Here is a 21561-nt window from a genome sequence, read left to right as displayed (position 1 = left end):
AACTGCCCTCCATACTTTTTAAATATTTCTGGCAGTGGTGACTAATGCTAATGGTGTCTTATATACTGCTATATCTTTTGGATTCAAAGCGGTTTACAAAGTAGAAAAGACTTAAAATGATAGGCCTTCTTTTACTAAGCGGTTCTTTTACTAAGAGGTTTCTACATTGGCTCAGGGAGCTAAATGCTCTGATGCTCATAGGAATTCTATGAGCGTAGGAGCATTTAGCGCTCCGGGCCATGGTAGAAACTTCTAACATGGCTTAGTAAAAGGGAGGAATAGATATTAATACTAAGCATCATGGATGAAGAGTAGACAACTAGGCAAAGTGGTGGCAGAATTGGCACTTATATGCAGTTTCACCTATTCTCTCTGGCCTATCCAGGCACACAATTGTACTTGGCTTGTAACAGACATAACTTTGTTAGCCTGCTTTCCCTGGGTAATTTTATATAGGCATATAGATGTATTTGTTACCTTTTTAATATAGGCAGATCTTATCTAGGTGCTTTATTAGCCTAAGTACCCTATTGTAAAATTACCCTCCATATAAAATTGCCTCACAGCATTAATTTTATGCGGCATTATTGTTTTTAAAAGTGAATTTATATATTTCCTAACTATCCCCTGTTATATTTTATTAAGAAATTCATGACTCCTGAGTTTTGTTACATAAAGGTTGATTTAAAAAAATGTCTGCCTTGAACAGAAGCTTATTAAGCACCAACTAAAAATATCCCCTATAACTTAGTGTTTTAAGAATTGGTGTCTTTGATGTAATTTGGGCAGTTACCCATACGAAAGAGCTAGTTCCTTCCCAGCATGCTCTCCTAAAACCTCACCAACCTTCCCACTAAACAGAACAGAGGGAAGCGGTCGTAAAATGGATCCTGGCCATCAAACAGCGAGCACTCCGGAAAGATGTCTTCCTCCAGGTCCTCCTCCTCCTCCTCCTCCTTCCCCTCGTGCTGCTCGTCAGCAGGCTCGGTGATGTCGGAGTCGGGGTTCGAGAAGGTGGGGGAGGGGGTGAGATCAGCCATGCGCTCACTCATGCATGTGTTGAAAAGAGGAGAGCTGTTGCAGCCAGAGATATCGGAACTGGGGTTAGTACAAGACAGAAGAAAGATTAATACAAGCTGTTCAATACATTGTTGGGGAGAGAAAGAATACTGAAATAATAAAGCCTTGAAAAAGTGCTAATAACATGGATCAGTTACTAAACCATATTCCATGATGAGAGCCTTACTGGTACCAGTGGTGACTTCCAGTTCATTTTATGGTCATGAGGCTCAATGTGCTTGTAATCTTGGAATTAGGTCCTGGTTGTTTTGGGGTTTTTTTCCAGATTGCAAAATTTCAATCCACTGCCTTTTACAGAACTGTTTTTGTTATTAAATTAGTATCTTATCAAGAAAAGTTGCTGTTTAGAAGGGAAGAACAGAACTCCAAATGTTTTTATCAACTATAATAGTAATTGTTCAAAAATGATAGTTGGTAGACAGAGCCCAGGGGTTCATATAAACTCTCAATCTGGAAGACATTAGGACACATTGCTGTAGATATGCATATGTATTAATTGACAGACTTGCATTACACAATCATACAGATGGAGATGCAACCCTGAATGATGTGGGGTTTTGAAGTAATATGCTCATGATTTGAGACAAAACACATTACCCAACTACTATATCATTGAAAAGAAGGATTTACATTACTGGTATTGTACAGTTCAGAGCCAGCCAACTTTATGATAATGGAAGGCTTGCTCATTTCTATTCTGATTTTTTTTCACCCTTGTTGCAAAGCAAAGGCAGTCTTACCTGCCAACAAGTCGGAACCATGGGAAACGGTCGTAGAAAGGATCTCCACCAGTCACCACATTGTCACAATCTTCAATGACACTAGAAGGTACTTCAGCTGCCCTGTCATACATTTCACGCATCAGGTCCAACCTTTGTCTATACAATTAAAAAGTAACAAAATAATTTATTCATTTGGATTTAGCTCACACTTTATTCAGGTATTCAAGGTGAATTACATTTAAGTATATTTAAGATTTACAATCTATGGGTGCAATTCGATATCTTAGCACCTGAAGCTCGGCATCTTGATGCTATACACTGAGCACCAATTCTACAGTATAATGGGATCTTAGCATCAAGTAATGTAAATTGGCATCAGTGTGCCTACATTTAGGCACACTCACTTATACTAGGTCTACAGTTATTCTACAGTGTACACAACATGTGGAGGGGCATTTTCAATAATGCATCTAAATCCGACTTTGGATATTTCCCACAAGAAGTCCAAAAGTCAGGGCAGGGAAACATCCATTTTCGAAAACACTAGATATCCAATTTTTTTTAAATGACCTATTTGGATGGCTTGGCCCTTAGGAAGTCTAATTTTTGGGGCCATTTTCAAATACATAAACATCCATGTTCAAAATTTCCAAATCAAACCCATTTGTACATGGGAGAGATCAACATCTTAATGGACTGGCCTTGTAGACATCCCAACAGGGCAGTGAGGCACCTTAGGGTGCACTGCTGTGAACTTCATATATATGAAAGAGTTTCTGAGGTTAAAAGTTAGAGTTTTGGCTCTAGAGGCATCTTTCTATTTGAAATTTCCATGTAAATGCTTAGTCAAACTAAAAGATGTCGAATATGTTTTTTGGGATCCTATTCAACTACAACAATTTTTAGTTGCTCGAGAACAGAAATAAGTTTAATTTTTCTTATTCAGTTTCATCACTAAGAAATGTGAGGAGAAATCAATCCCCATTACAGTAAGGAATGATTCAAGGTTCGCATAGGTGATCTGAGAATTAATTATTTTATACTTTTCTGTTGTAAATGTATCATGTCTCCCCTTTTAGTGGGATTAAAAAGGAATTACCGGTATGTATGATTGATTTATGTACTTTGTTTAGAGATCCCTTTTTTACCTTTATATCATTGGATAATGTATTATTCAAATTATAATAAAAATTTATTGAACTAAAAAAAAAAACAAAAAAAAAAACTTCATATAAATGGTGCCAGGTAAATATTTTACTAGAACCCCCTTTTAGTGTATAGTGAGCCCTCAAAAACTCCCCCAAAATCTACTATACCTATTTGTCTACCACCCCAATAGCCCTTATGGCAGCAGAAGCACCTATATGGCAGTATAGTAGGTTTTGGGTGGGTTTTGGTGGGCTCACACTTTCCACTATAAATGTAATGGTTAGAGTGACTTATGGGACTTCTCTTTATGGTTCACTAGCCCACCCACCAGCCTACTTAATACACCTGTGTGCTGCCCTACTAGCACCAGTCAAGAATTGGATATGAGAGTCTCAAAGTGACAAATTGGCTGAGAGCGGACAATAAACTAGAAGAATGTGAGTGTTTAACTGGGCGTGTTCCTCCCCCCTTTACCACTGATCCTCAACACAAACAGCGTGCATATAATTTGCATGCTGTTTGTGTTGAGCATTACCCACTAAAATAAAATCATTCTGTAACCCAGTGTTGTACTGGTTTGCAGAGTTCTGTGCATCTGACTCTAGGGGGGCAATATAGAGCATCTCACTTTGGTATTCTTCTCTACCTGAGTTTCTCCAAAGTCCAGTAGTGTGTTGCTCCATTCTTCTGGTCTTGCACCTCCACAGCAACAATGGTTCGTGGAAAGGGTCGTTTCTCTCTATCCTTGGCAGCATCAGGAGGCATCAAATCAGGTGGCAGAGGTGAGTAAAGGGTGTCAGTGAGGAGTACAAACTGGAACTGTACCTAAGAGTATAAGAATAAATTAAAATTAGGCATGCAATATATAGAGCAGTGGTGGTGACCCCCATGGAGCATCCACCCTTGTCCTGACCCCATAAGCAGGGTTTGTGACCACATTTGAGGCCCTGACCTACAGTTTGGAAAGTTCTGGTGTAGAGCACTGTTCATCAGTATAAGGTCTGCTAGCCAATGGTGTTGGAGTTGGGGTTTGAAAATGTGGGGGAGGGTGAGACTCCTATGATGGCCCAGGATGCACTAGGAAGGAGGCCTAAGACTCCAATTGGTCAGATAACCATGGGGAGGGGCCCGCTATTTTGGAGTGGTGGGCCTGCTGGCCAGAGGGTGTAAGCATCCCTCCATCCAGACTTTCTTCTATGAGGTATGGGTGGAGGGATGCTGTAGCTTTCGAGGGTTGTCGAGGGGTTAAGGTTTATGGGGTATCATAGTTTATTAAAATTTGATTAAACACTAAACATAAGATTCAAAGCATTGTACAATTAAAATTATTCATGGTAGTTCGGGGGGGGGGGGGGTTGGGGAGGCAGGAGGGAGTGGACATCCCTGCTCCTGCTGGTCTTCAACAGTGGGGCAGGGGTTTGGGAGCAGAAGGGAGTAGGCATCCCTCCTGCTCGGCTGCTTCAGGGGAGGAACAGGGTTTCATAAGCAGGAGAGAATGGGCATCTCTCCTGCCCAGCTGCTTCGGGGGGGGGGGGGGGAGTGTTGGCAGGAGGGAGTAGGCATACCCCCTGCCAATTTCAGCAGAAATTGTAGAGGGTTCCCTGCCGCAGCCACTCAGTTGATTGCAGCAGGGGGATTCCCTTGCCGCGATCAGCTCAGCGGCAGCGACTATTTGAAATGTAGGCCAGCATTTTTCTGGTCTACATTTCAGGTGTCTGTTGCAGCCCTAGGTAGATGCCTATGGCTGCTTAAGTTCACCCAAGGCCATTTCTGGGTGAAATCACACCCAAGCCTGAGTGAAACCACGCCCAGCCTTGGGTGAGTTTAAGTGTCCCAACGCATTTCCCTCGACCGCGACAAATGCCTACAGTGTAGGCATCCTGCCTCGGGGTTTTTTTTAAAAAAAGTGCATTCTGATTGGCTGCCACTGACCACAATTGGGATGCTCATTTTTAGAATCAGCCCCAGAATGGGGGCTAGGGGGAGTGCCAAAAGAAGACAGAGTATACAATAACACTACTGCAGATGAATAGTATGAAGTAGATAAATGTGGGAAGGCCTTCAAAAATAAATACTTTTATAGCAGTAATTTGAATTTTAAAAATTGAAAGCTTGGCTCAGATTCTATAAATGGCACCTGAAGTTAGGCGCCTAGATCAGCAAGCCTAGCCAATCTAGATGCCTAACTTAATTTTCTTAATTGGCTTAATCTGTGCCGTTAATTGAAACCACCATTAAAAAAATTAACAAAACATTAAAAATATTAATTAGCTAGTAGGCGCCTAAATTGATAAGTGCCTAGCACTGCAAGGCAAGTGTCTACTCCAAGGCACCTACCAGCAAGTAGGCATGGTTAGGGAAAGACTCTAGGTGGATTTGAGGTGTGCTTTGATTTAGGCGTGCTCATATAGGCCAAGAAAACCCTGGCATAAATGGGATTGTGCATAAAGTTTCAACACCTACCGATGTCTAAGACTTTTTAGCTGGTGCCAGGTGCGATTCTATAAACAGCACCTAGTGGATGATAGACAACTGTGCTCAATGGCACTGTTTATAGAATCAGGGTCTTTGTGCCTAAGTTCTGGAGTTGTTGCTTCATCTTTCTGGAATGCACTTACTGAGTAACATGATTTACAAGCTAAATGAGATTTAATTTGAATGCGAGGGATAGTAAATAAATTTTGTTGCGAGGAACATAGAACATGCAGTTGAGACTAAAGTAAAAGGTAACTATTGAGAAGTAATGGTACACCTGCATGTGAGATTTGGAGGGCAAGTAAGAGAATTTTATATATTCCAAGAACATAAGAAACATAGAAACATGACGGCAGATAAAGGCCAAATGGCCCATCTAGTCTGCCCATTCGCAGTAACCATTATATCTTTCTCTCTCTGAGAGATCCCATGTGCCTATCCCAGGACCCCTTGAATTCAGACACAGTCTCTGTTTCCACCACCTCTTCCGGGAGACTGTTCCACGCACCTACCACCCTTTCTGTAAAAAAGTATTTCCTAGATTACTCCGGAGCCTGTCTCCTCTTAACTTCCTCCTATGCCTTCTCATTGCAGAGTTTTCTTTCAAATGAAAGAGACTCGACTCATGCACATTTATATTATGTAGGTATTTAAACGTCTCTACCATATCTCCCTTCTGCCGCCTTTCCTCCAAAGTATACAGATTGAGATCTTTAAGTCTATCCCCATATGCGTTATCACGAAGACTACACACCATTTTAGTAGCCTTCCTCTGGACCGACTCCATATTTTTTATATCTTTTTGAAGATGTGGCTTCCAGAATTGTACACAATATTCTAAATGAGGTTTCACCAAAGTCTTATACAGAGGCATCAATAACTCCTTTTTCCTACTGGCCATATCTCTCCCTATGCAACCTAGCATCCTTCTAGCTTTCGCTGTCACCTTTTCAACCTGTTTGGCCACCTTAAGATCATCACATGCAATCACACCCAAATCCCGCTCTTCTGTCATGCACACAAGTTCTTCACCCCCTAAACTGAGGAGAGACTGCCGGGGGAAGCAAGAAACTTCAAACCATTCTTCAGGTATGTGAAGGGGAAACAACCAGCCAGGGAGGAAGTGGGACCGTTGGACGATGGAGACAGGAAGGGAGTGGTAAAGGAGGAAAAAGAGATAGCTGACAGGTTAAACAAGTTCTTCTCGTCAGTCTTCACGAGAGAAGACACATCCAATATCCCAGAACCCGAGGAGATCATAAATGGAGTCCATGATGAAAAGCTGGTCCAACTAGAGGTAAGCCAAGAGGATGTCCTCCGACAGATAGACAGACTGAAGAGCGACAAATCACCAGGTCCGGACGGCATCCACCCGTGGGTACTAAAAGAGCTGAGAAACGAAATAGCTGAAACACTTCGCCAAATATGTAACCTATCCTTAAAAACTGGGGAGATCCCAGAGGACTGGAAAATAGCAAATGTCACGCCCATCTTTAAGAAGGGATCAAGGGGGGACCCAGGAAACTACAGGCCGGTGAGCTTGACCTCGGTCCCGGGAAAGATTATGGAGGCACTGGTCAAGGACACAATCTGCGAACACATAGAAAGCAAGGGACAACTGAAGGCGAGCCAGCATGGCTTCTGCAAGGGAAGGTCATGCCTCACGAACTTACTGTACTTCTTTGAGGGAATAAACAGCCAGATGGATAAGGGGGAATCCATAGACATCATTTACCTTGACTTCCAAAAAGCCTTCGACAAGGTGCCTCACGAACGGTTACTTAAGAAGCTGTGGAGCCACAGGGTGCAAGGGGATATCCACCGATGGATCAAACACTGGCTGGCAAGCAGGAAACAGAGGGTTGGAATAAAGGGCCATTACTCAGACTGGCAATGGGTCACGAGCGGAGTTCCACAGGGGTCGGTGCTGGGACCGCTCCTGTTCAATATATTTATTAACGACCTGGAGACGGGGACGAAATGTGAGGTTATTAAATTTGCTGATGACACCAAACTCTGCAGCAGGGCTAGAAGCACAGAAGACTGTGAAGACCTGCAAAGGGACCTAACGAGACTGGAAGAATGGGCAAAAAAGTGGCAAATGAGTTTTAACATAGAGAAATGCAAGGTCATGCAATTAGGGAAAAAGAACCTGATGTTCAGCTACAAAATGGGGGGATCATTGCTAGGGGTGAGCTACCTTGAAAGAGACCTGGGGGTGATGGTGGACTCAACATTGAATGCATCAGCACAGTGTGCAACAGCCTCAAAGAAAGCGAACAGAATGTTGAGTATCATTAAAAAGGGTATCACAACCAGGACGAAGGAAGTCATCATGCCGCTGTATCGTGCAATGGTGCGCCCACATCTAAATACTGTGTCCAGTACTGGTCGCCACACCTCAAGAAGGACATGGCAGTACTTGAGGGGGTCCAGAGAAGAGCGACTAAACTGATAAAAGGTATGGAAAACTTTTCATACGCTGACAGGTTGAAAATGCTGGGGTTGTTCTCCCTGGAAAAGCGGAGACTTAGAGGAGACATGATAGAAACCTTAAAATCCTGAAGGGCATAGAGAAGGTAGACAGGGACAGATTCTTCAGACTGTGGGGAACCACAAGTACTAGGGGTCACTCGGAGAAACTGAAAAGGGACAGGTTTAAAACGAATGCTAGGAAGTTCTTTTTTACCCAGAGGGTGGTGGACACATGGAACGCGCTTCCGGAGGTTGTGATAGGTCAAAGCACATTACAGGGGTTCAAGGAATTTTGGATAGGTTCCTAAAGGATAAGGGGATTGAGGGGTACAGATAGAAGTAGAGGTAGGTTATAGAAATGGTCAGGAACCACTTCACAGGTCATGGACCTGATGGGCCGCCGTGGGAGCGGACCGCTGGGTGCGATGGACCTCTGGTCTGACCCAGTAGAGGCAACTTCTAATGTTCTTATGTTCTTATGTCTGTGCCAGCCCAAATGCATGACCTTGCATTTATTAGTATTAAATTTTAGCTGCCAAATTTCAGACCATTCTTCAAACTTTGCCAGGTTTTTCTTCATGTTATTCACACCATCCGGCGTGTTTACTCAATTGCAGATTTTGGTATCATCCATAAAGAGGCAAATCTTACCCGACAACTCTTCAGCAATATAATTTATAAAAATGTTAAAAAGAACAGGCCCAAGAACAGAACCTTGAGGCACACAACTGGTAACATCTCTTTCCTCAGAGTGATCTCCATTGATTACTATCTTCTGTCGACTTCCACTCAACCAGTTCCTGACCCAGCCCGTCACTTTGGGACCCATCCCAAGGGCACTCAGTTTATTTATTAGATGTCTGTGTGGAACACTGTCAAAGACCTTGCTAAAATCTAAATACACCACATCTAGTGCATATCCTCTATCCAATTCTCTGGTCACCGAGTCAAAGAAATTGATCAGATTTGTCTGACAAGACCTACTTCTAGTGAATCCATGTTGCCTCTGGTCCTGTAATCCACAGGATTCCAGAAACTTGACCATTCTCTGTTTTAAAAGCATTTCCATTATTTTGCTTTCCACAGATGTCAGACTTACCGGCCTGTAATTCCCTACTTCTTCCTTCCACTTTTGTGGAGAGGGACCACATCCGCCCTTCTCCAGTCCTCCAGTACCACTCCTGACTCTAGAGACTCATTGAAAAGGTCAGGGAGTGGAGCTACCAAAACTTCCCTAAATTCCTTCAGCACCCTCAGATGTACACCATCTGGCCTCATCGTTTTGCTACCTTTTATTTTAGCTACCTCCTCACGGACACAATAGCTTTAGTAGGTCAGCCCAATGGTCCATCTAGCCTAGTATCCTGTCTTCACAGAGGCCAATCGCAAGTCACAAGTACCTGGCAAAAACCCAAGTAGTAGCAGCTGATTCCTCCTTTTCTCTGGAGAATGTTTCTGTCCTTTGTTCAGGTTCTGTAGCCACCTGAATAATAGAGAGGGCATTCCAGGCATCCATTACCCTCTCCATGAAGTATTTCCTGACGTTATTCTTAATAACCTAATATTAAGTTCTATGGTTTTTGCCACTTCTCCATATCTGAAATAGATTTGTTTGTAGATTAATACCCTTCAAGTGGTTAGACATCTGTATCATAGCTCTTCTTTCCTTCACGGTATACATATTCAGGTGTTCAAGCCTCTTTTCATACGTCTCTTGGTGCAATCCCAATATTATGTTTATCGCCTTCCTCAGGACCGCTTCAAGTGTTCTTACATCTTTAGAAGGTATGGCTTCCAGAACTGAACACAATATTCCAAGTGGGGCCTCACCAACAACTTTACAGGGGCATCAACACTTCTCTTTTTCTGCTGGCGATTCCTCTCTCTAAGCAGCCCTTCTGGTTATGACCACTGTTTTGTTACATTGTTTCGCATCTTTGAGATCCTCAGACACTATCATGCCAAGGTTCCTCTCCCTGTTCGTGCATATCAGTTTCTCATACTGAAACACTAGACATTAGACCATTCTTCCAACATTCTCAGATCTCATGTTTTCTATTCCCTCTGGCATGTCTACACTGTTGCAAATCTTCATGTTATCTGCAACCCCCCCACACACATATTTTTCCTTCCAATCCTTCAGCAATATCACTCACATACAGTATTGAACAGAACGGGCCTCAATACCAATCCCTGAGCCACACTGTTACTCACCTTTCTTTCCTCCAAGCAAATTCCATTCACCACCACTCCCAGTCGTCTGTCTGTAAACCAATCTAATCTAATCTAATCTAGTATTTGTGTGTCACGCATACCTAAATAGGCTCTAGATGACTTGAGGAAAGAAAGGGGAAAAGGGTAAGGTGGGAGGAAGGAGTGGAGCGGGGACAGGAAACATAAAACTTAGGAGAATTAAGTAAGGTCAGGTGCTTAAGATGATCTTAGAAGAATTCATTGTCAAAGAGTGAAGTTTTCAGTTTCTTTCGGAAGAGGGTATGGTTGGTTTCCATTCTTATAGTCTCTGTGAGATTGTTTCAGATTTTGACTCCAAGGAAGGTGAACATGGACTGGAAGATTTTTTTATTCTTGAGATTTTTTGTCAAGGGGAGGTTCAGTTGGATCCTGTTGAGAATTCTGCGTGAGCTGGACCATGCATCAGTTAAAAGTTTGATGAGTGGGACTGCAATAGATGATACTGGCTGTTTTGAATTTTATATGAGTTGTGATGGGTAGCCAGTGGAGTTGTTTGTAGTGGGTTGAGATGGAGTCGTATTTTTTTCAGACCGAAGATGAGTCTTACTGCAGTGTTTTGAATAAGTTGCATTTTGTGGGTGAGGGTGGTGTTGATTCCCAGGTAGGCAGAGTTGCAGTAATCCAGTTGGGATAGAATCATCATCTGGACAATGATGGCAAAGTGATGCTGGTGGAAGTATGGCCTGATGAGTCTTAGCTGTTTCATGGTGAAGAGGGCTTTCTTTGAAGATGGGATACTTGAGGTTTCATGGATAATGTGGAGTCTAGTATACAGCCTAGAATTTTAGACTTCTTTTCTACAGTAAGTATGCTGCCCGATTGGAGCGTGATGCTTGTTGGTGCTGTTTGTTGGGCTTGTGGAAATGGAGGTCCTTGGTTTTGGTGGCATTTAGTTTTAGTTTTTGAGCGGTTGCCCATGCTTGGATTTTTTCTATATTATCAGAGATTTTCTTGGGAGTGTTAGCTTGATTTTCTGCCACCGGTATGAGGAGTAAGATGTCATCCGCGTATGACATTATGCTCTCATCTTCAAGTTGGATGTCTCCAAGTGAGCTCATGAACAGGTTGAAAAGAATAGGTGAGAGTGGTGATCCCTGCGGAACTCCACAGAAGGCCCTCCAGGTGTTGGAGTAAACGCTGTCTTTTTTGACAGTATTTTCTCTATTCATGAGGAAGTCTGTGAACCAGCACAGTACCATACCTGTTGCACCTATCTCAGAGTTTTGTTAGAAGTAATTGATGATCAAATGAGTCAAATGCTGTGGATATGACGAATTGAAGGAGCATGGCCTGACGGTCTGTACTTAGCAGTTGTTTGATTTTGGTTAGTAAGGTCAGGATGAGGAGTTCCGTTCTGTGCTGTTGTCTGAAACCGAATTGTGTCTGATGAAAGCATGAATGTTGCTCTATGTTTGCTGTTAGTTGTTTGCTTATGTGGGTTTCAAGAAGTTTGGTGAGAATGGGGATACCAGCGATAGACCTGTAATTTGAGGGAGTGGTGAAATCTGTGTTAGATGATTTAGAAATTGGGGTTAAAGCTATTTTTCCCATTTCTTCCCGAAGGCATCCTTAGTTTAGGGATTTGTTCAGGAGGGAGTTGATCCACATGATAATTTCCTTGGGCACTGATGTGAGGAGGTAGGGGGAGGGGACAGATGTCTAAGGGGCTGCATTGGGTGACCAGTTTGCCTAACAGTTATTGTGTGTCGGAGATGGACAGGGTATTGAAGGTGGACCAGATGAGATCAGCCTTGCTGGTTTCTGAGGATTGTTCAGGAGCCAGTCTGGGATGTGTTTGTGCTGGTGGCTTGCTAGCTACTTCTGTTTGCACAGTTTTGATTTTGTTCAGGAAGTAATCTGCTAGCTCTTGGGCTGTGGGGGTGTTGAGGTGATCTGTAGTGTTTTGTTTTGGGGGGAGGGGTTAGCTGTTTTACCAGAAGGAATAGTTTTTTGTTGTTGGTGATATCCATTCCTATTACGTTGGCGTAGTAGCATTTTCTGGCTTCTGATATGTTGAACTTATATTTGATTGCTGCTCTCCATAACGCTCTGTGGTTCGGCATTTTGTTCTTTCGCCATCTCCTTTCTAGTCGTCTGCATAGTTGTTTTTCTCCTCTTAGAGATTCTGTGTACCGGGGGAGGTCCAGCTTTGTATTATTTGGCGGGGGAGTAGAGGGGAGAGAACATCTAAGGCACAGGTGTCAAACTCAAGGCCTGTGGGCCAAATCCGGCCTGCCTGGCCATTTTATACGGCTCCCGGTGTGATGCCCTCAGTGTTATCTTCTGGCCAGCTCCCTCCTCCTTCTCCTTTTCTCTGGGGCTGTATTGCATGCAGTCTTGAATCTTAGGGTTTCATTTGTATATTTTAGTACTTTTAGTTTTTGGTTCTGTATTTGCATAGGGGTTATCTGTGTTTTGGTAGGAATGTTGAGAAGCATACAGTGTGCTTTATGTAGTTTAATTTTGTGGTTAACCATTATGCGTTGTTAATAAGATTATATTGTGTGTGTATATCTGAGAAATGAATGGAAAAAATGGTGTTACAATTAGTACTATTATGGGGGCGGGGTCTGGCCATGACTTAGCCTGCATTTTGGATTTCAGCCCCTTAATGTGATTGAGTTTGACACCCCCGATCTAGGGTATCGATTATGAACTTGTTCCAGTTTGCTATTGTATTCTTTGAACATCATCTCTTTTGCTTTTTACATTTTTCTCTTGGTTTCTATCTACTTTCTTTATTAAATAGAGTTCAGTTGCCATTTTTATAGCTCCTTTCCGATCGGACCATAGTCTTTCTACTTCCCTTATATCCTCCCATCCTATCTGTTCTTTCTTCAAGAATACTCTCATTTTATTGAAAACAACAAGCTTGAAATCCAGGACTTTGAATTTTGTATGTCCATGATGCGCTTTAGCTCTTAAATCAAACTATACCATATGATGATCACTATAACCAAGGTGGGCACCTGCCCAGACATTAGACACACTTTCTCCATTTGCGAGCACCAGATATAGTGTCGTCCCTTCTCTTGTTGGTTCTATCACCATTTGTTTGAACAGAGTGCTTTGAAGGGCATCCACCATCTTCTTTGCTTCTTTACGATTCTGCAGTGTGCATCAGGAAGGTTGAAATCTAGTAAGAGCAGCTCCCCTTTCAGCTTATAGATGTCTGCAATCAGCTTTTTGTGCAGCTTTTCCGTTTGTGTCAGAAGCCTATAAATGACTCCTGTGTGTATAGAGGTTCCATCTTCTATCTTCAAGCTGATCCATAATGCTTCCTTCGTTCCCTAGGACCCCTGTATTTCAGCTGCTTTACTATTGTTTTATACATATAACACTCCACCTTTTCGACCATTTCTATCCTTTCTAAAAAGATTATAGCCCATAATGATTACATCCCACTCATGGGAATCATTGCACCATGTCTCTGTGATAACAACAATATCTAATTCAGTTTATAACATCAGGGCTTGCAGATCCTGAACTTTATTAGCTAAACTACGAGCATTTGTGCTTATAGCTTTCCAACAACATTTTACTGGTATCTTCTATGTAGTGTGTTTTGCTTACTCTCCTATTCCCCTTTGTTGATGATGGTGTTAGCATTAGCTTTCCCACTGCTTCCCCACTTCATGGCAAATGTTGAAGATAGGAGCCATAAGGAAATTTCTTACCTTTTTCTTAAGTTCTACACTGATAGCATTCGCCTCCTTTAAGAAGATGGCATTTCCCCACAGCAAGTCTCGGAGTGAGGTAAATTGGTACCACTTCCATTTTCTGAAAGCCCAGAGTGCTAGTTCAAACTCCCGTTCGGTCCATTGTACTGAGAAGACAAAGATCCAACAACAATCAAATAAAATTACTTACATTTGTAACCATAATTCACTTCACATTCCATTTCTCTTCTTCCACATGTATTTTCATTTCTTGTTCCCTTGTCTCTTATTTTCATCTTTCTTGAATTCCTAACAAGTCATAGCTTACCTTCATCTTCAGGCTCCTCCTCTTCCTCTGCCACCTCTGTATAATATCTAGAATCCATCTGTTTCTGCAGTGCCTCCAGTTTACTTTCATAATCCTAAGAAATGGAACAGAAAGAAAAAGAGAAGGAATTTACAGTCAGGATAATATTTAAAAGATGTTATATATTCACCAACAGTAGGTAAATGTATAACTTCTCTATTCATAGATTTTTAAATCTTATAAGGCCTTATATTACTCTTATAAAAGGGGTCTGTGTTTGGGGTGGGCAGGGATGGTGCAATGATATTAAATACCCCTAGGGCAGGGGTGAGCAACTCTGGTCCTCGAGGGCCAGAATCCAGTTGGGATTTCAAGATTTCCCCAATAAATATGCATGAGATCTATTTGCATGCACTGCTTTCAATACATATTCATTGGGGAAATCCTGAAAACTCGACTGGGTTCCAGCCCTTGAGGACCGGAGTTGCCCACCCCTGCCCAAGGTGAACTTTTAATCTTATGTTCCCCTTGAACCCTCCCTCCTCCTCAATCCAGCATCTCATCACTCCCTCACTTTCCCCCATAGTTTAGTATTTTCTTGCTTCCCCCCACCTGTGGAGCAGAAATCCCCCCTCTTTTCTTTTGCTTTTTCCCCCAACAGTCCAGGATCTGTCCCATAATCCAGCAACCTGGGTACCCCCTACCTAGAGGTCCAACATCTCCTCTTTCTCTTCCTCTGTCCTTTGCCACTGTGTCAGTGCTGTGGCAGGAACAAGCAGGGAAACAAAAAGAAAGTATAAGGCAGGGGTCCCCAAAGTCCCTCCTTGAGGGCCGAATCCAGTCGGGTTTTCAAGATTTCCTCAATGAATATGCATGAGACCTATGTGCATGCACTGCTTTCAATGCACATTCATTGGGGGAAATCCTGATAATCCTATTGGATTCGGCCCTCAAGGAGGGACTTTGGACAAAAGCAGGCTGAAAAATTATGGGCCCAATATTCAGACAGTTTCAATCAGCATTTTGCTGACCACCACTGACATTAAACCTGGAAATTCAATAATGTGCTATGTCCAGGCACTAGCATTGAATTTCTGGAAATGGCTACCCAGAGCAAGTAAGGTGCAATATTTTGCACTTAGCTGGCTATGGGTTACCATATCAAGATAAGACTGATTTTTATGCAGTCCCATTTATGTGTTTGACTTAGCTGATTATGCTTCTTCAGGGTATAAAGCAGTTTTGTACTTATAGCCCCTTGCCCAAAAGATTTGTGTTAGAGGAAACTCTACCTCAAATACAGCGCTGAAAAGTCAGCATGGCATGCTGAGAATAATGTCGTGTTCTACACTATTTTCCTGAGTACTAATTGGCTCAGGTACTAATAAGAAAGTTGACATTTTAAAACAACAACAAAAAGAACTCAGTCACATCACTTCTACTCTCCTGCTTTTAAAATATGGCCCTGTCCCTCAAAACTCTAGCCCTGGTTTTCCAGTGGGACCAGCCCAGGCAGGCCTAGACCCTAACCTCGACCCAAGCCAGGCCCAACGTTGACACTTCGAGGCAGGCCCAGAGACACCCCAGTCCCCACCATAAGGCAGGTCTGACGATGACATCCCCTTTCCCTGAGGTAGGCCTAGAGACACCCCCCCCCCTAGTAGCCTAGATGCTCATCCCACAGCTCTGACATATCTTAACATCTTTTCCTTCTTGCTGCAGGGCGTTATCATCAAAATGGCAGCACCCAGACCCACCCTGTAAATTTACATGCACTGGGTGGAGCCTAACTACTAAATAAGGGAGTTTTTCCCTTATTTGGTAGTTAAGCCTTGCCCAATGCATCTCAGAATGCACTAGGCAGGGCAGGGTGCTGCTATTTTGATGATGACACCCCGGAGGGAAGGATGCCTTCTCCTTCCTCCCTGCCTCTGGTTTCATTAAATAAGTCAGGGCCACAAGATGGGCCTCAGGGGTGTCATAGATCATGTCTATCTCGTGACGGGTGTGCCTCAGAAACAGAAACAGAAACAGAATATGACGGCAGAAAAGGGCCTACGGCCCAACAAGTCTGCCCACTCAAATAACCCTCCCCTCTAAGTTCCTCTTTGAAATGAGCCCACGTGTTGATCCCATTTGATCTTAAAATCAGTCACGTTACTGGCCTCAACCACCTCAAGTGGAAGATTATTCCAACGGTCGACCACTCTTTCGGTGAAGAAGTACTTCCTAGTGTCACCATGGAATCTCCCGCCTCTGATTTTCAGCGGATGCCCTCTTGTCGCCGTAGGGCCTGTAAGGAAGAAGATATCTTCTTCCACCTCAATGCGGCCAGTAACGTATTTGAACGTCTCTATCATGTCACCCCTCTCTCTGCGTTCCTCGAGAGAGTAAAGGTGCAACTTACCTAGTCGTTCTTCATAAGGGACATCCTTGAGCCCTGAGACCATCTTGGTGGCCAATCGTTGAACCGATTCCATTCTTAGCACATCCTTCCGATAGTGTGGCCTCCAAAACTGTACACAGTACTCCAGATGTGGTCTCACCATGGACCTGTATAGCGGCATCACCACCTCCGGCCTTCGGCTGACAAAGCTTCTCCGGATGCAACCCAGCATCTGTCTAGCCTTAGATGAGGCTTTCTCCACCTGATTGGCTGCCTTCATATCATCACTAATGATTACTCCCAGGTCTCGTTCTGCCACAGTTCTGGTCAAGATCTCACCATTCAGAGTGTAGGTTCTGCATGGGTTTCTGCCACCAAGGTGCATTATCTTACACTTTTTGGCATTGAAATTCAGCTGCCAAAGAGTAGACCCGTGTTCCAGAACAAGTATGTCCTGTGTCATAGCGTCAGGCATGGTATCTCCGCTCACTATGTTGCACAATTTAGCATCATCAGCAAATAATGCAATTTTTCCCCGAAGTCCCTGAGGCAGATCTTGTATGAAGATATTAAATAGGATTGGGCCCAGGACCGAGCCCTGCGGTACTCCACTGTGCACTTCCGACCTTTCAGAGGGGGTACCTCGGGATGGGGGGGGTGGGACTCTCTGTGCCTGCCTTGGGGGTTGGGATCAGGATCCAGGCATTTCTGAGGGGTTTTCACTGGACCACCAAGACTAGGGCTTTCAGGGAAGCCGGTTCAGGGCAGGGTGGTCAGGTTGGATGCTGCCCCGGACCTGGCATTATTTTTTCCAGTGTCAAACGGGCCTGACAGCAATTTTTTTTTTCATGCTGTGGGATATTTAATGACCACATTTAAATGCAGTCTACACTAATAGTTTCACACCAGTTCTGAAACAATTAGAGTATTGGGCAGCACACTAACATCGGCGCTAATCGCCTTTAGTGTCAGCATTAGGTTTTGAGCATCAGGGCATTAGTTTTATATTGTCCTGTATTTCTATGAGAATGTGCACTGAATCTGATAGGCCCTTTCTTACTGCACTGTCTATCATTGGTAAGGGGCCATACTGGAGTACTGCAGAACAATGGCAAACTTATAGTAGTCAAAAAACAAAAATTCTCTCAAAAATTAAATATCAAGAACACAATACAATCAATTTATCACACGGACAAATGCGCTAGTGCTTAGGAAGAAACCTACAATCATTAACTTTTCCCATTATGGAACTGTATGAAGTACACTGAAATAAGGAGAATCTTGGGACATATTTTAGCCATGATCTGGACACTGATGGGTATAGATCAGGGGTAGGCAGTTCCGGTACTCAAGAGCCACAGGCAGGTCAGGTTTTCAGGATATCCACAATGAATATGTATGAGATGGATTTGCCTGCATTGGGTGAATAAGAAGCTATGGCACAAAAAGATAACCTTGACATCATCGGCATCACAGAAACATGGTGGAATGAGGAAAGCGTCTGGGACACTGTTCTACCGGGATACAAGCTATACCGCAGAGACAGAGTAGGTCAAAAAGGTGGGGGTATTGTCCTATACGTCAAAAAAGGAATTGAGTCTACCAGAGAGAACATGCCGGAAATGAAAAATAAGGTAGAGTCTCTATGGGTCAAAATTCAGGGAACAAATGGAACGGAAACGAAGATCAGCATCTACTACCGACCCCTAGGGCAGTCCGAAGAAATTGATGGAGAAATGACGGATGAGATTAAACGCAACTGCAAGGGAGGCAACGCAGTTATCATCATGGTTGACTTCAATTATCCGGGGATAGACTGGAACCTAGGCACCTCCGGCTGCAGTAGGGAGACCAAGTTCCTGGATGCTGTAGGCAATTGCTTCTTGCAACAACTTGTCAAGGAAAATATGAGAGGAAATGCAATTCTGGACTTAATTCTAAGTGCAAAGTGTAGAAGTAGAAGGGACGCTGGGAAGCAGTGATCACAATATGATCCGCTTCAACCTGGACACGGGGACAAAACATCGATCCAGAATGATGGCCACGGCTCTGAACTTCCAAAAAGGGAATTACAAAGGGATGAGACTCATGGTGGTGAAGAAGATTAAGAAGAGGTTAAGCACTGTAAAAATGCTAGAGCAAGCATGGTCCCTTTTTAAGGACACAGTCACTTAGGCACAAAATCTATATATACCACGTATTAATAAGGGATCAAGACGAAAAAGAACAAGTAACTGGCGTGGCTCACTGTAGCAGGGAAGGAAGCGATCAGAGACAAGAAGACTTCGTTTAAGGAATGGAAAAGGTAAAAAATGGACGAAAATTAGAAAAAGCACAAACAACGTCAAAGCAGGTGTCATAAGGTGGTAAGAGGGGCCAAAAGAGACTACGAGGAAAAAATGGCCAAGGAGGCAAAAAATTAAAGCCATTCTTTCGATATATTAAGGGGAAACGACCCGCAAAAGGAAGCGGTGGGGCCATTGGATGAGCATGGAATAAAGGGAGTATTAATGGAAGACGAAGTCATCGCCAACAAACTGAACACATTTTTTTGTCTGTATTTACCGAAGAGGATATACACAACATACTGGAAGCCAACAGGCTATATGCAGGAAATGAAGACAGGAAACTGACAGGGTTGACGGTCAGTCTAGAAGAGGTATGCAGGCAGATTGATAGGCTTAAAAATGATAAATCCCCGGTACCGGATGGCATCCATCCAAGGGTAATCAAGGAAATGAAAGGGGCTATATCTGAACTGCTTCAACTAATAGTCAATCTGTCAATGAAATCGGGAACAATTCCAGAAGACTGGAAAGTGGTGAATACTATGCCGATCTTCAAGAAAGGTTTGAAGGGAGATCTGGAAAACTACAGATTGGTGAGTCTGACCTCAGTACCAGGAAAAATGGTAGAGGCGCTGATAAAGGACCGCATCATTGATTACCTTGATGGACACAATCTGATGAGGACCAACTAGCACGGCTTCAGCAAAGGAAGATCTTGCTTGATAAACTTGATGCACTTCTTCAAGGGATTAAACGGGCAGATAGACAAGGGTGACCCGGTCGACATTGTATATCTGGATTTTCAGAACGCATTCGACAAGGTTCTGCATAAATGTCTACTTTGAAAAATTGCGAGCCATGGAATTGATGGTGAAATACTCACGTGGATTAAAAACTGGCTGGTGGATAGTGGGGGTAAATGGACAATACTCGGACTGGAAAAGCATCACGAGTGGGGTGCCACAGGGTTCAGTGCTTGGACCCATGCTCTTCAACATATTTATAAACGACCTGGAAATTGGAGCAATGAGTGAGGTGATAAAATTTGCAGACGATATGAAGTTATTCAGAGCAGTGAAGGCGCAGGAGGATTGCGAAGACCTGCAACTTGACATAAAAACGCTCGAGAAATGGGCCGTGACATGGTAATTGAGGTTTAACATGGATAAGTGTAAGGTGATACATGTCGGTAACAAAAATTCTTATACACGAATACAGGATGTCCGGTGCAGTACTTGGAGAGACCCCCCAGAAAAGAGACTAGGGAGTACTGGTCGACAAGTCAATGAAGCCACCCGTGCAATGGGCGGTGGCGGCGAAAAGGGTGAACAGAATGCTAGGAATGATTAAGAAGGGGATCACGAATAGATCAGAGAAGGGTATCATGCCACTGTACCGGGCCATGGTATGCCCTCACCTTGAATACTGCATTCAGCACAGGTCGCCGTACATGAAGGACACAGTAGTACTCGAAAGGGTCCAGAGAGGAGCAACTAAAATGGTTAAGGGGCTAGAGGAGTTGCCGTACAGTGAGAGATTAGAGAAACTGGGCCTCTTCTCCCTTGAAAAGAGAATACTGAGAAGGGGACATTATCGAAACATTCATAAGAACATAACATAAGAACATAAGCAGTGCCTCCGCCGGGTCAGACCATAGGTCCATCCCGCCCGGCAGTCCGCTCCCGCGGCGGCCCAAACAGGTCACGACCTGTCTGAATCACCAGAAGGGGCTCCCTTGCCACCTTGGTTTCTCATTGAAGTCCTATCTTCCCATCGAAGTCCTAACCCTCCGGTCTTGCACATGCACGACCTGGTTGGGTTTCTATACTTATTACCTGGTTAGCTTTCTATACTTGTGTTACATCCCAGCTCCTCCCTCAGTATCCCACGATCCCTTTATCCCTCAGGAATCCGTCCAATCCCTGTTTGAATCCCTGTACCGTACTCTGCCTGATCACTTCCTCCGGTAGCACATTCCAAGTGTCCACGACCCTTTGGGTGAAAAAAAACTTCCTTGCATTTGTTTTGAACCTATCTCCCTTCAGTTTCTCCAAATGCCCCCTCGTACTTGTTGTCCCCTTCAGTCTGAAGAATCTGTCCCTATCAACCCTCTCTATGCCCCTCAAGATCTTAAAGGTCTCTATCATATCTCCCCTGAGCCTCCTTTTTTCCAGAGAGAAGAGCCCCAGCCTATCCAACCTCTCGGCGTATGGGCAGTGTTCCAGCCCTTTTACCAGTTTCGTTGCTCTCCTTTGGACTCTCTCAAGTACCGCCATGTCCTTCTTGAGGTGCGGCGACCAATACTGAACGCAGTATTCCAGATGTGGACGCACCATCGCTCTATACAATGGCATGATGACTTCCCGCGTCCTGGTTGTTATGCCCCTCTTTATGATGCCCAGCATCCTGTTGGCTTTTTTTGAGGCTGCTGCGCACTGTGCAGATGGCTTCAGTGATGCATCCACCAGCACACCCAAGTCTCTCTCAAGTCTGCTGTCTCCCAACAATGCCCCCCCCCCAATTTGTAGTTGAACAACGGGTTCTTTTTCCCTATATGCATGACCTTGCATTTTTCCACGTTAAAGCGCATTTGCCATTTGTTTGCCCAGTCTTCCAGCTTGTCCAGGTCCCTTTGCAGGTCCTCACACTCCTCCCTGGACCTAACTCTGCCGCACAGTTTGGTATCGTCTGCAAATTTTATGACCTCGCACTTTGCCTCCTTGATACTGAAGGGAATAGACTTAGTAGATAAAGACAGGTTGTTCAC

The 21561-nt window shown here is 43.7% G+C and overlaps 1 protein-coding gene across 3 annotated transcripts in view; it reads right to left on the bottom strand.

Moving 5' to 3' along the window:
- The window catches only part of KIF1A (kinesin family member 1A), a 627076-nt gene that overhangs the window by 329050 nt on the left and 276465 nt on the right, over positions 1-21561 (bottom strand). For 2 of the 3 annotated variants that reach the window (XM_033958695.1, XM_033958696.1), the window contains 4 exons: positions 14142-14235; positions 13832-13980; positions 3598-3776; positions 1821-1958 (listed from right to left, as the gene is read on the bottom strand). In XM_033958695.1, coding sequence (XP_033814586.1) covers positions 1821-1958; positions 3598-3776; positions 13832-13980; positions 14142-14235 — 560 coding nt within the window. Of the gene's footprint in view, positions 1-846; positions 1075-1820; positions 1959-3597; positions 3777-13831; positions 13981-14141; positions 14236-21561 lie in introns of all 3 variants that reach the window. The other variant, XM_033958697.1, reaches the window with a different exon arrangement.

This window comes from Geotrypetes seraphini, chromosome 9, assembly GCF_902459505.1.
Source record: "Geotrypetes seraphini chromosome 9, aGeoSer1.1, whole genome shotgun sequence".
Classification (NCBI taxonomy): Eukaryota; Metazoa; Chordata; class Amphibia; order Gymnophiona; family Dermophiidae; genus Geotrypetes; species Geotrypetes seraphini.
Note: the sequence above shows the minus strand (reverse complement) of the source record. Positions and strands in the feature narration are given on the sequence as shown.